The sequence below is a fragment of the Bos grunniens genome, chromosome 11, assembly GCF_055505025.1.
Source record: "Bos grunniens cultivar Pamir isolate PY7600 chromosome 11, Bosgru_T2T1.0, whole genome shotgun sequence".
Lineage (NCBI taxonomy): Eukaryota > Metazoa > Chordata > Mammalia > Artiodactyla > Bovidae > Bos > Bos grunniens.
The window spans coordinates 71290474-71305358 of record NC_141175.1 but is presented as its reverse complement, the minus strand read 5'-3'; the positions used below and the strand labels follow the sequence as shown (position 1 = coordinate 71305358).

The following is a 14885-nucleotide window of genomic DNA, read 5'->3' as shown; positions in this document are numbered from 1 at the left end:
TGTGCTTCTTCCAGTCCAGCATTTCTCATGATGTACTCTGCATATAAGTTAAATAAGCAGGGTGACAACATACAGCCTTGACGCACTCCTTTTCCTATTTGGAACCAGTCTGTTGTTCCATGTCCAGTTCTAACTGTTGCTTCCTGACCTGCATACAGATTTCTCAAGAGGCAGGTCAGGTGGTCTGGTACCTGTCAGTCCTCATGAGGTGGATAAACCTACAGCCTATTGTACAGAGTGAAGTAAGTCAGAAAGAGACAAATATCTTAATTATTAACACATATACATGGAATGTAGAAAGACAATACTGACTATCCTACATGCAGGGAAGAAAAGGAGACACAGACATGAAGAACAGACTTTTGAACTCAGTGGGAGAAGGAGAGGGTAGGATGATTTGAGAGACTAGCACTGAAACATATATATTGCCATATGTCAAACAGATAGTCAGTAGGGATTTGCTCAGTGACACAGGGAGTACACCCAGTGCTCTGTGACAACCTAGAGGGGTCGGATGGGGTGGGAGATGGGAGGGAGGTGCAAGAGGGAGGAGGTATATGAATACCTGTGGCTGATTTATGTTGATATACGGCAGAAACCAATACAATATTGTAAAGCAATTATCCTCCAATAAAAAATTAAAAAAAAAAAAGAAATACCTAAGTGGAGAGTCATATATCCATTTATATCACTATGTTTTTTGCAAAAGCTCAGGCTTGTACTTTTCCTTTTCTCTTCCTTTTTAAAAAATACTCTACTTCCCTACTTCCAAACAAGAATCTAAAACAACTGATGCAGTACTTGAGCATGTAGAAGTACTCTATGTACTACATCTCCTTGGTTTAAAATCGCTGCTTAAGTCAAAATATTTTTGTATTACCCAATACAAAACATAATTAGGGTGGAAAATTTGCTGCCAAAGAAACTAAATAAATCCTATTTAGCAGTATAGAATTTATAGGATTTATTTAAGCTAAATAAATCCTAATAAATGACTGAAAATAAGTGATTAAATGTTATTCGCTGGTTTGAATTATCTTGATCACTCTTCCTCCATTAACATAAAAATTGCAAGTTAACTATATCCTGAAATATAAATCACTAAATATTTATATTTAGTAGGAGCTTCCCTGGTGGCTCAGATGATAAAGAACTTGTCTACAATGCAGGAGACCTGGGTTCAATCCCTGGGTTGGGAAGATCCCCTGGAGAAAAGAAAGGCTATCCACTCCAGTATTCTGGCCTAGAGAATTCCATGGGCTGTATAGTTCATGTGGTTGCAAAGAGTAGGACACCACTGAGAGACTTTCACTTTATGGTATCCCAGCCTCTGATCTAAGTTTGGGAGTTAGGACAGTGAACAAGATATAATCCCTGCTCTCATGGAACATTCTTTCTAATGAGGGGAATCAATAAACAAAGTAGCAAATAAATAACTGCAGCCAGTGATAAGAACTATGAAGATACTAAAATAGGATAACATGGAGCACAGTGGATACAGACTAGGTAGACACATAAAACTACATGGCTATGTTTTCTGTTTTTCTGCATTGGGGGAATACAAGACACAGTATTTCTCAAATGTATGTTGATCTGGAATCCTTCTGTCAATGAACATGTATTAGCTCACTGAATCAATTCGGGAAATGCTATTCTAACCAATACACAAGCAACAGCAAGATCAAAACTTATATACAGCACTCCTGATTCTAAAATACAGTGTTTTTACATCACCTCATTTGTGAGAGTTGAAATAATAACAGTACATATTTCATAGAATCGCAGTGTAAAATAAAGGCAATTCATCTAAAACACCTGACACAGGGCTTAGTACACTTTTCTGATAAATAAGTATTATTGTTACTATTAATACAGTACTCTATACACGATATCTTCCCCTGTCATCCCAGGGTGACTTTTGTTTCCCTCTTTTAATACTCTGAACCCTTTATCTCTGACAGGCCTTGATTCATTTTGTTCACGTCTCTATGAATAAAGATTGCACACAGCACAGCCTCAGTGAAAGCTTAAGCTTTCTATGCAGTTGTACAGAATATTCAAGGTGGATCAAATGTGAATGTGGGGAAAAAAGAAACTTCATATAAAAGTAATCTCCCCCTCAGGAAATACAAATCATATTACAGCAAGGCCTCCATGAAACATCTTCGTAACAGTATATATCACATATTGAAAACACTTTTATAAATTAATATCATCAGTAATAGATCATTTTCTTCCTGATAAAATGCACTATCATTTCATTTCTGTTGTATTCCTGGAGAAATATATTACCTGCACTTTACCAAGAAAAAACATGAGAGAAACCCAAACTGAAAGACATTTTACAAAACAAATTGCCTGAACTCTTCAAAAATGTTAAAATCATAAAAGTAAGGACTGAAAAACTGTTACAGGAGGCTAAAGAGAAATAATATCTAAATATAAAAAATAATCCTGGACTGACCCTGAACCAATAAAAAAAAATTTATTTGCTGAAAAGGAGAGTAGTGGAACAACTGGCAAAACTGAGAAATCTGCAAATTACATACCATCTGTAGATTAAATAAAGTACTGCATCAATGTTAACTTCCTAATCTTGATTACTTTATAGCAGATATATAAAAGAATTTCATTGCCTCTACGAAGTTCACACAAAAGTAGGTAAAGAAGCTTTCTGAGTATAATTTAATCTAAAAATGCTTCCAATAAACGACATATGGGTATACAGTGAGAAAAAATGATACAGTGGACAAAGACAAAAGAACAAACTTTGGGTGAAAGGCATATAAGAATCTTTGTAATGTTATTTCCATAAATCTGAAATTATTTCAAAACAAAACACTTTTGTCTAATAACAGAATAGAAAAAAAAAAGGAAAAATGACAAATAGTCACAAGAAAAGATGTTCAATGTCATTAGCAATCACGAAAAATACAAATTAAAATCACAACGAGATACCACTAATTCCTATTAAAATGACTAAAATGTAAAAAAGCAAAAGAAAAAGCTGTCAGTTCCAAATGACATGGTAAGGATGCGGGGCAACTGAAACTCAAACATTACTGCAGAGAATGCAAAATGGTAGAGTCACTTTGTAAGAAATTTCCAAACTTTTCCAAAGTTAAATATATACTTGGACTTCCCTGGTGGCTCAGACAGTAAAGCGTCTGCCTACAGTGCGGGAGACCTGGGTTCAATCCCTGGGTCGGGAAAATCTCCTGGAGAAGGAAACTGCAGTCCACTCCAGTATTCTTGCCTGAAAAATCCCATGGATGGAGGAGCCTGGTAGGCTACAGTCCATGGGGTCGCAGAGAGTCAGACACGACTGAGTGACTTCACTTCACTTCACTTCCAAACTTTTCCAAAGTTAAATATATACTTACCACATGACCTAACAATCCTAAATATTAATTTAGGAGAAATGAAACCTTATATTTAAAACAAAACCTACATGCAAAAGTTTGTAGCAATTTATTCACAATCACTGAACACTGAACATCACAATTCAAATGTCCATCAATTGATAAATGGATACACTGTGGTGCACTCATACAATGGAATACTACTTGGCAATAATGAAAGAACTATTGATACATGCAACAATATGTATGTTGCTCAAAAGCAGTCTGCTAAGTGAAAGAAGTCAGTCTCAAAAGTCCCATGTTGTATTATTTCATATATATTTATGTGCTTAGTCACTCAGTTGTGTTTCACTCTTTGTGACCCCACGGACTATAGTTGACCAGGCTCCTCTGTCCGTGAGGATTCTCTAGACAAGAATACTAGAGTGGGTTGCCATGCCCTCCTCCAAGGGATCTTCCCAACCATGGGACTGAACCCAGGTCTCCCACATTGCAGGCAGATTCTTTACCGTCTAAGTCACCAGGGAAGCCCATATATTTATGACATTTTGTTAAAAAGCAAACTACAGGGGAGTTCCCTGGTAGTCTTGTGGTTAGGACTCTGGGCTTCCACTGCCATGGCCTAGGTTCAATCCTTGGTCAAGGAACTTAGATTTCCCCAAGCTATATGGCAGGGCCAAAAAAAGAGCAAAATACAGGGATGAAAACAGAAAACAGATCAGTGGTTGTAGGCGTAAAGTTAGGAGAGAATGCTGATAAAAATACGAAACATGATGAAATTCTGGAAGGTGATGAACTCTTCTGTGTCTTGATTATCACTGTCATTACACATTTTTATACATACATCAAAACTCATACAACTGTTCACTAAAAAGAATGAATTCTACTGTACACAAATTTTAAGAATATGTATTTTTAAATTCACAAGGAAAAAATTATTTTCATAGACATTTTATTTGCAGCCTAATAAAGACTAGGTGGGTACTATTACTCTCATTTTGTAAGTGAGGAAACTGAATCATACAGTAAACAAGTGAACTTACAAATAACATGTGGCAGAACCAAACTATAGTACAAATACTTTGATTCTACATAAATAATTTATTCTCTTAATTTTCTCACGTTCCACTAAACTTTATGGACCACAGAGTGCTTGAAGACAAATATGATCAAAGATAAGGAGGGAAGAATAAAAGACAGGTACTGGAAGTATGCCGTTTAGAATTTGGCCTCTGTTCTTAATGAATTAAAAAATAGACCATAAAGGAATAAGCCTGAATAGTGATCCATATAGGCAACAAATTAACTGGCATTAAAGATTTAGCCCGTTAAATTCTTCCATAAAACTTTAATTTTTTAATGCTAAGAAAACACAGAAGCAAACATAAAACATTCACAGGTAACCTTGTAACTACTGCTACAATTTAAACTGTACCTGGTCTTCAGAGCAACACTGAGAACAATAATGGTGACTACAATTTACAAAAGATTTTATAACTTTAAATAGACATTTAAAGATATCCTCCCCCCAGAAAATATTATTCCCAGATGCTATCACTCAAGGGTAGAAAATGAAGAAGAACCTTTAAAAACACCTTTCTGGTTTCAAAATCAAAGAAATGGCAATATAATATTTGCCATACATACAACAGCTTGAGGGAAAATCTGGCTTAGTTTCTTAAGCAAAACATACAATTAAAAAAATTAAAATTGTTATCTGTACCATAAATAACATACTTCACCTAAAAACAGTGGTGTGGTTTCCTCTAAAGTAGTTGCATTCGGATCTGCCCCAGCTTCTAAAAGAATCTGTATGATCTTCCAATGTCCCTGACTTGCAGCAAGATGTAATGCACAGAAGCCTTCAAATGTCTTTGTCTTGATGTAGTTTTCAGATGAATCTATGAAAGAATAAACTATCAATTAGAAGATATCACTTCTATTTCTTGGGATTAAAAAGCAAAGATTCTAAGAAGAATTTAATAAAATATTAAAAGATAAGTATAAATGGGAGGTCTTGTAGTTTAAAACTCTAGAAAACCAAGAAAAAGTTCTATACGGGTCACAGTGTAAACAGCTCTCCAGTAGTCCTAACACAGATTCTGCCCACATACTCATTTCTCCTCTATTTTTTGGTAATTGGGGGAAAGAGAGTGGCAGGAATTAAAAGGAAACATAAGAGCAAGATTAAAGATTTACTGAAATATTAACAAACTTGATTTTTTGAATTTCCGAATTTCCATGAGAAAATGGTCTCATTTGTAGCATTATTTCTTTGCATTCAACTAATAAGATGAAGGCAGTTTAAAATACACGTTTTCTAAGCTAAAACTACATTCTACTCACTAATGAAGACTGCATTTCTAAATAATAAAATGCACTCCAAATAAATTGAATTGTAACCAACAATTCATAAGGAACTTATGAATTAACTGACTTTTAAGTTTTCTGGGGTTTGTTAAGAAAATTTCTAAGTTTTGGTAACATTCAAGTTATGGAAATAATGTCCACATTAAATTTTCTGAAACTCCACAACAAAAGGTAATATTAAGTGACTTTCTTACTTGGCTTCCAAAACAATCAGATTCTAAACCCACAATAGAGGGATGGGCTGTAAGATGACTGGGGAAGGCATTTCTGAGAGTATTGATAAAAACAAAAAGTAGACAAATTTTAAGTAATATCTTTCTTGAAATATCAGAATTAAAACTAATGCTCCTGACTAAAACAATCACTGGTTCTAAGTAATTCTTATAATCATAACTCACTACTGGGGGTCTAAGCTACAACACAAATTTAAAAAATCAGCCTCCAACTTTATAAGATACACAACTAAATGGCAAGATAGAGTAGTTATATTTTAAAAGTTCCTATCACAAAGAAAGTGTTCCCCAGGTAAGTCAGAAACAGACATTTATTCAGCTATCCACAAAACTATCACGTTAAGGGACTTCCTGATGAGCCAGTAGCTAAATTCCACACTCCCAATGCAGGGGGCCTGGTTTCAATCCCTAGTCAGGGACCTAGGTCCCACATGCTCTAACTAAGAATTTGCATGCCACAACTAAAACCTGGTACAGCCAAATAAACAAATTTAAAAAAAAAATGTAATCTATTTCTATATATGTTGAAATTTTCTATAGAACATTTATACACAGATATAGGTTCGATACAGATACATAAATAGCTCCCCAAAAGAAAATTTCAACATGATAGAGATGCTGATTCTTCCCAAAATAATAATAAATTTATTATAATTCTAAGCAAAATGTCAACAGAACTGAATGTTACTTGATTGACTGGTTTTATACTAGTAAAGTGACTGATGTTGATAGGGGTTGGGGAGAGTAGATAAGAATAACAAAGAATTTAGAAAAATAAAACAAGGAAAATATTGAGGGGAGCCTAGACTTTAAAAATTAAACCATGTGTTAAACTTAGAATAATAGAATAATGTGGTCCATCTGAACACAACTCTTTTTTCCCCCTTAAACTTAACTGTATTACTTGTTATTAACAAAAACAATCTACAAAACATGAGGGAATCCACCCACGAGAACTTTTTAAATTAATGCAGATTTTGACATAGCTGTAGAGCTTGATAAAGAACTAAGAGTTCAAAGCAACATATTAACTTGGTTTTGAATCTTATAATTTTTCACTCTTATCTTTAAATTGCAAAATAGTGCAAAAAGCAATTTTCATTAACTTAACACTTTTAAACAAATACCCAAGCAGTTTCCCAGTCATCTGTATTCATGCTCTGCTCACAGAACCTCCAGTGGTGGTGATGCCTTTGTGACAACAGGCTGAGACTGTAATAAAGAGTCCCCATCCTAATTTCTGTTAATGCAGGAGATACTCTAACAGTGATCTTTAGTTAGGAAGACCCAGCTTGAGATCTGTGAGATCAACGAACACTTCCGAGGGCAGGGGACCCATGAGCTGACATTTCAGTGATGAGCAGGTGCTGGGGAAAGGGAGGCAGTGAAGAATACTCCTTATGTGAAACAACAGAGAGCAGGAGGACCTGAAGGGAGGCCAGTCAGGAGGCTGGGAAGTGATGACGATCCTCTCCTTGACAAAACTTTAGCCAGTCTCTTCTGAGCCTTCTTGAATAGGCCTAGACCCCATCCCAGGCCCCACATTCCCCAGTCGTATCTTTGGCCTCCCTAGCCCAGTTCCAGAAAAAATCCTGCTGAGTCAATTTAGCAAGAATCCCCCTACCCTGATACCCCCTCTTACTGGTTTTCCATTCATGAATCTCCTCACTCTGTTCCTTGACTATAAATTCTCACTATCATTATGTTCAAAGTTTAGCCAGCTCTCTTCCTCTGTCATGATAGTCTTGACAATGATTGCAATAACCCTGAATACACATTCTTATTCACTAAGCTAAATTGCCTTATTTATCTAAGGATTTCTAATATCTGTTATCATACCCAGCATAATATTTTCTTAATATGAACTAATATAAAGCACTATGAGTTAGATCATTTATTTGCCACATAAACGCACTTGTTCATAACGTTATAATTAATTACAAAAGTTTAAGTAACCTTTAGTCAGCAAATAGTTTAATATAGAACGGCATGATTAACTGTCAATACCAATTACACCAAACTTCCAATACAAGAAAGAAGAAAAGCAAATTTGTGATTTGTGCTAAAACTTTATACAGAAAGCTAAAGTGAAATATATTTATATATATATACAATACATACATATATATGCATATTAAACTTCTAAGTAATCCATACTACACTTGAGTGTTCTCCAACTTGAATGAGAAGGCCATGTATGACTGATTTCTAGGCTAGATTCTGGATCCAAAATAATGGTAAGCCAAAGCCTTTCTCACCATTTAAGACTCTTCCATCATTTTTTCTAGGCCTGAGCACCTTCATACTTTAGTGTACTAATAGAATGCTTTAGGAATCTCTGACAGTTCACTAATATTAGATGAAGTTCAAAAAGGCAGAAATTATATAATAAAAGACAATATAATGCAAGAGCTGAGCCACAAAAGATCAAGAGAATTATGAATCATATAAAACAAGGGTATAGAAAGTATAAAGAACGACAGAAATGTCAAACCTGCTTTGGAAACTTTTAAGATTAACCTGCAATACCAGGTTCACTGGTACAGATATGAAGATGCCACTGTCAGCAGCAAAAGAAAGCTCACTTCACCCTTCAAGACTAGAAATGTTCATAGGTCACCATCACTTTAAAAATACCTCCTTATATGAAACTGTATGCTAGCTAGACTTTTACAACATAGTCAGTTACATTGTACATTGACCAGTCTCCACTGGTCTTTTTTTTTTGAATCACTCAGAAAAGTTCTAATTATAATCTTTCTTTAAAAGGCAGAGGACCTGAATAAAGTACGAACTTTAAGGGATGAGGCAGGGGAATTCAGAAAACATTTCTGAAAGTGACTAATAGGTTATATAGACCTTTTGTTTCATTTTAGTTGGATTTTTCTAGTTAGTGAATCAGAACCATACAGAACAACCAAACTCAAAGAAGACTGAGACCAAAAATGTCACCACCTACTAGAACAAGTCATATACATGCTCCTACCCTCTGAAAATCCTGTTTCTTCTCTCCATCAGTCAGTCAGTCAGTTCAGTCACTCAGTTACGTCCAACTCTGCAACCCCATGGACTGCAGCACACCAGGCCTCCCTGTCCATCATCAACTCCCAGAGTTTACTTAAACTCACGTCCATTGAGTCAGTGATGCCACCCAACCATCTCATCCTCTGTCGTCCCCTTCTCCACCCACCTTCAATCTTTCCCAGCATCAGGGTCTTTTCAAATGAGTCAGCTCTTCACACCTGGTGGCCAAAATATTGGACTTCAGCATCAGTCCTTGCAATGAATATTCTGGACTGATTTTCTTTCGGATGGACTGGTTGGATCTCTGTGCAGTCCAAGGGGCTCTCAAGAGTCTTCTCCAACACCACAGTTCAAAAGTATCAATTCTTTGGTGCTTAGCTTTCTTTATGGTTCAGCTCTTACATCTATACATGACTATTGGAAAAACAATAGGTTTGACTAGACAGACCTTTGTTGGGAAAGTAATATTTCTGCTTTTTAATATGCTGTCTAGGTTGGTCATAACTTTTCTTCCAAGGAGCCAGTGACTTTTAATTTCATTGCTGCAGTCACCATCTGCAGTGATTTTGGCCCCTGAAAAAAATAAAGTCTGTTACTGTTTTCACTGTTGGCCCATATTTGCCATTAAGTGATGGGACCGGATGCCATGATCTTCATTTCTGTATGGTGAGTTTTAAGCCAAGTTTTGCACTCTCCTCTTTCTCTTTCATCAAGAGGCTCTTTAGTTCTGCTTCCATTTCTGCCATAAGGGTGGTGTCATCTGTATATCTGAGGTTATTGATATTTCTCCCGGCAATCTTGATTCCAGCTTGTGCTTCATCCAGCCCAGTTTTTCTCATGATGTACTCTGCATGTAAGTTAAATAAGCAGGGTAACAATATACACCCTTGACGTACTCCTTTCCCAATCTGGACCCAGTTTATTGTTCCATGTCAAGTTCTAACTGTTGCTTCTTGACCAGCATACAGATTTCTCAGGAGGCAGGACAGGTGGTCTGGTATTCCCATCTCTTTCAGAATTTTCCACAGTTTGTTGTGGTCCACACAGTCAAAGGCTTTGGCATAGTCAATAAAGCAGAAATAGATGTTTTTCTGGAACTCTCTTGCTTTCAATGATCCAGCGGATGTTGGCAATCTGATCTCTGGTTCCTCTACCTTTTCTAAATCCAGCTTGAACATCTGGAAGTTCACAGTTCACGTACTACTGAAATTCTTCATCAGTTCAGTTCAGTTGCTTAGTCATGTCCGACTCTTTGCAACCCCATGAACCGCAGCACGCCAGGCCTCCCTGTCTATCACCAACTCCCAGAGTTTACCCAAACTCATGCCCATTGAGTCAGTGATGCCATCTAACCATCTCATCCTCTGTCGTCCCCTTTTCCTCCTGCCTTCAATCTTTCCCAACATCTGGGTCTTTTCAAATGAGTCCACCCTAATCCTTGTGTATATATTGCAAGTAAATTAGATTTATCCAAAATTTATTTCATAATAGTCAACTCTAATAAAAATAGCAAGAGATTTTTATTTGACCTTTATATCAACTATGTTAACTATGGGTGGCCATCTTATCCTCTAAAAACATCAAGTCTAAAAAAAAAAAACAGTCATTAACAATGAAGATGGTATTTTTAATTTCTAAAAGAAAACACAAATGATTTACATAGCCAGTTCAAACATATTAAGTCAAAAGCATGCCTAATTTTATTCAGCAGCTAAAAGGAAAAAAAAATTATAAAACTGATGTGGGGGTACTTCCCTGTGCTCCAACAGTTAAGATTCCTTGTTCCCAATGCAGAGGGTGTGGGTTCAATCCCTGATCGGGAAAGTAAGATCCCACATTCTGAGTGGCCAAAAAGAAAAAAAGAAAACACTGATGTAGAAAGAGATAACAGTGTATCTAGAATGAGCTTTTTAACCAGAAACAGATATTCAAATCCATGCCTTTGTCACCAGAGATAGTTTGGGAATTCAAGCTATAGAATTAACTTCAAACAAATTCTGAACACATGCATTTTAAAATTTGAGTCATAAATCTTATTTTTTTAGTATCTTTAAACATTCAACTATAACAGACTCTAGAACATGTGATTTAAAAAGAAACCATGACAAACTGCCTGCATCATGATTTTTAGAGACTTTAGCCTTCCTATCACTCATCCCTTAAAACAAAACGAACAAAAAGCCAAGCCAAAAACACTGTAAGGATTATTTTCTTTCTAATCCATGAGGAAATCAGTCATTTTGATGAGCTATAGCCCTAAAAGACTACCTTCTGAATAGCCATGCCTGGTGATGGTAAGTATAAAGAAAAGAAAAATCTGAGTTTCCATGATTAATGAAACGTAAACAGTGCACCAAATGTCATAACATGGAGTGTTATGTTCAATCTCAGTTTAAATTAACTGAACGTTAAAAATGCTTATTTTGACTAAACACTGGAAGCACGCTATAGTGGGAAAACATGAGTCAGAGAAAAGGATTCAAGTCAAATTTCCTAGTTCATTACATAAATTTTGACAAGTCCATTTCTCTAAGCCTTGCTTGATCTTTTCAACAATAAAATGGGTATAACAATGCCTCAATAGCAGCTTTGTATTTATTAGATAAATAATGTAAATCAAGCATCTAGTACAATGATTGCCACAAAGCAGGGCTCAATCACCATTAGCTCTCTTTCCATGCCCTGTTTCCTAAGTGTCAAACTCTTTGCTTAGTCTCATTTACTGAGCTCTTCACTCAGCAGTGTGCTGGCAAATGTGTAACTGGCTCAGAGGGAGAAGGAAAAAATAGTTTATGGTATTGGTTTGTAGCACTGGCTGAGTTCTGGGGTAAAAACACTTCCACATAGCTGACCTCAACCTATGAGCATGAAGTCAATCAAATACAGAGTTGGAAAAAGATGTACATGATTACTCTCTGTCCCATTACTCTTGTTTTATTTTTCCACAACACTTTCGCCTTTTGAAATTATCTTGATTAACTGCTTAGGTATTTACTGTCTGTTCCCACCCTCACAGGATTAAAAACACCATAAAAGCAGAGATCTTGTCCGTCCTGCTCTCTTCTGTATCTCATTAAATATAAAAGCAAATTAATTGCTGAGTCCCAAAATTAAGGAAACCATAAAGTATTTCTAAAAAAGACTAATATACTCACACCCTCAATTTCAGCAGCACTGCTCTTTTTCTTTGGAGAAAGAATAAAAAATAAACATAACCAGTAACTACCAAATACTTAAATTAAAACAGCAGATACTTTTGCCATATCACCTAGCTTAGCAAGAAAAATCAGCCAGGCAGAAGCACCTACATATAAAGGACAACATTTATAGATGTGTAGCTGGAACACCATACTTACATAATTCAAGGTGGGCAATCTAACCATTCTTAATAACACAGAGGCAGTCACTGTATGACTACAGAAAGGTAAACAAATATTACTGTTAGTAAGTCATGTATTACCACTTTTTTTATTAATACAGCTTGTAAGTCCAACCTTTCATACGGTGAATTAACTTTACCTGCACGAATTAACATCCGCAAACATTCTACAGAGTTGTGGTAAGATGCTTCATGAATTGGCATCCATCCCCTGTTATCAGCAACATCAATGCTACGCCCCTTTTTGAGCAGTTTTCTTAATACTTTAACATTGCCTTCTCTGGCAGCAAGTCCAACCGTGGAGCATGTATCAGCATATGCCTCTGTAAAATCCATTCTTTTGACCAATCTACAAAACAAGGTAGAAAGAAAACACTATCATTAATAAATACTGTACTCCTAATTATTAAAAGATCACAGCTGATCTGTGGCATCTATTACATAATTGCTGAGGAAGAGCCTCAGCTTCTATGCTATCTACTATGCTATCTTCTATGCTATCAACTTCTATGCTATCTCAGTAGAAATAGCAACCTGTCATGTCATCACCTCTGCTAGACTAAACCAGGACGTCTCTCTGTTTGGGGTAGGATTCCTTAGAGTGCTCATATTATAGGTATCAAGGGAGTTTAAAGTGTTCTATCACTCCTTGTCTGAACAACTTCTTCCTGCAGCCTTCTTCTTCCATTCAGACTCCAACAAAATACAGTCATTGGAATGCTGTTGATGAGAAAGCGTAAGGCCCTCAGTTAACCCCAAATGTATACTCTACTGTGTAGGGATGGCCATTTAACTACCAGCAACATTCAGCTTCAAGAATTAATTTCATAGCCCTTTACAGGAAAAAGCTAAACACACACACACACACACAAAAAAAAAAAAAAAAAACAGAAAGAAGTGAAAGACTTTTTTTAAAGAACAAAAATAAGCAGTAATTCTAGTTTTTCTGCACCTGCAAGTCCTTTCCAGAAGGAGCGAAACTCTCAGGTTCTCTTTCCTTGATCAAACAGCCCCACTGACTGAATATGCTAAAATGAACAAAGAGCATCATAAAAAGATGGGTTCAGCTTTTCTACACTAGCCCAGAATGTTTTTCACAGAATTACTGCCCTCTTCTCACAATCTCCCTTCAAAGTTCATCTCAAGTTCCCCTGGAGTCAGTGTCCTATATAGCTCAGAATGTGACTCTTACAAAGACGATTTCTTGTTAGTCAAGCTATGAGGCAGATTAGGCTAAGACCCAGGATTTCAGGGCAATGGTTATCTCCCAAGGGGTAGCCCTTTCTCAGTAACACTTCAGTTTCATCCTTCCTTCAGTTTTTCTAAAGATCTTAGGAGGTAGTTCAGGAAATGCTAACAACATGTCTAGTCCAGTATGGGTAAAAAGGTTTCTAGAGCCATATTCTAAATAATTTAATCAGAAAGGTAGATTTGAGCAAAGAGGTTAAAAGTAAACATACACAGTATTTCTTGTACTGCTAGAAAAATTTAAACGTATCTATGGTCATATTTGGAGAAGGCAATGGCAACCACTCCAGTTCTCTAGCCTGGAAAATCCCATGGATGGAGAAGCCTGGTAGGCTGCAGTCCATGGGGTTGCTAAGAGTCGGACACTACTGAGCGACTTCACTTTCATTTTTCACTTTCATACATTGGAGAAGGAAATGGCAACCCACTCCAGTGTTCTTGCCTGGAGAATCCCAGGGTTGGGGGAGCCTGATGGGCTGCCATCTCTGGGGTCGCGTAGAGTCGGACACAACTGAAGCGACGTAGCAGCAGCATGGTCATATTTTGGAGAAGGCAATCGCAACCCACTCCAGTACTCTTGCCTGGGAAATCCCATGGACGGAGGAGCTTGGTAGGCTACAGTCCATGGGATCATGAAGAGTTGGACATGACTGAGCCACTTCACTTTCACTTTTCACTTTCATGCACTGGAGAAGAAAATGGCAACCCACTCCATATTCTTGCCTGGAGAATCCAGGAATGGGAGCCTGGTGAGCTGCCATCTATGGGGTCGCACAGAGTCAGACACGACTGACATGACTTAGCAGTAGTAGCATGGTCATATTTGGGGCTTCCAAGGTGGCATGGCACAGAGGTAAAGAAACCGCCTGCAAATGCAGGATTCACATGCAGGAGACTCAGCTCAATCCCTGGGTTGGGAAGATCCTTTTAAGCAGGTAACAGCAACTCACTCTAGTATTTTTGCCTGGAAAATTCCATGGACAGAGGATCCTGGCAGGCTACAGTCAATGGGGTCGCGAAAAGTCAGAAGTCGCGACTGCGCACACACACAATGGTCATATTTAAATATTAAAACTGTATCTGCAGGAACTGATTCTATAGAGAGCTAAGGTTAGCTATGATTTAATCTGATTGAATCAACTGGTCCATTACTAAGAAAGTGAAGATATTTACTACAGAACATTTAATTATTCAGTTAATAATTATTTACTGAACACCAATTAAATGATCAGCAATAAGGAGAATATAAGATCACAAAGACATAAATTC

The 14885-nt window shown here is 36.8% G+C and overlaps 1 protein-coding gene across 10 annotated transcripts in view; it reads right to left on the bottom strand.

Moving 5' to 3' along the window:
* The window catches only part of ASB3 (ankyrin repeat and SOCS box containing 3), a 113424-nt gene that overhangs the window by 74055 nt on the left and 24484 nt on the right, over positions 1–14885 (bottom strand). For 7 of the 10 annotated variants that reach the window (XM_086326928.1, XM_086326931.1, XM_086326936.1 and 4 more), the window contains exons 2-3: positions 12509–12717; positions 5105–5263 (exon numbers count right to left, since the gene is read on the bottom strand). In XM_086326928.1, coding sequence (XP_086183054.1) covers positions 5105–5263; positions 12509–12704 — 355 coding nt within the window. In that variant the 5' untranslated portion in view covers positions 12705–12717. Of the gene's footprint in view, positions 1–5104; positions 5264–12345; positions 12404–12508; positions 12718–14885 lie in introns of all 10 variants that reach the window. The other 3 variants (XM_086326933.1, XM_086326937.1, XM_086326934.1) reach the window with 1 other exon arrangement.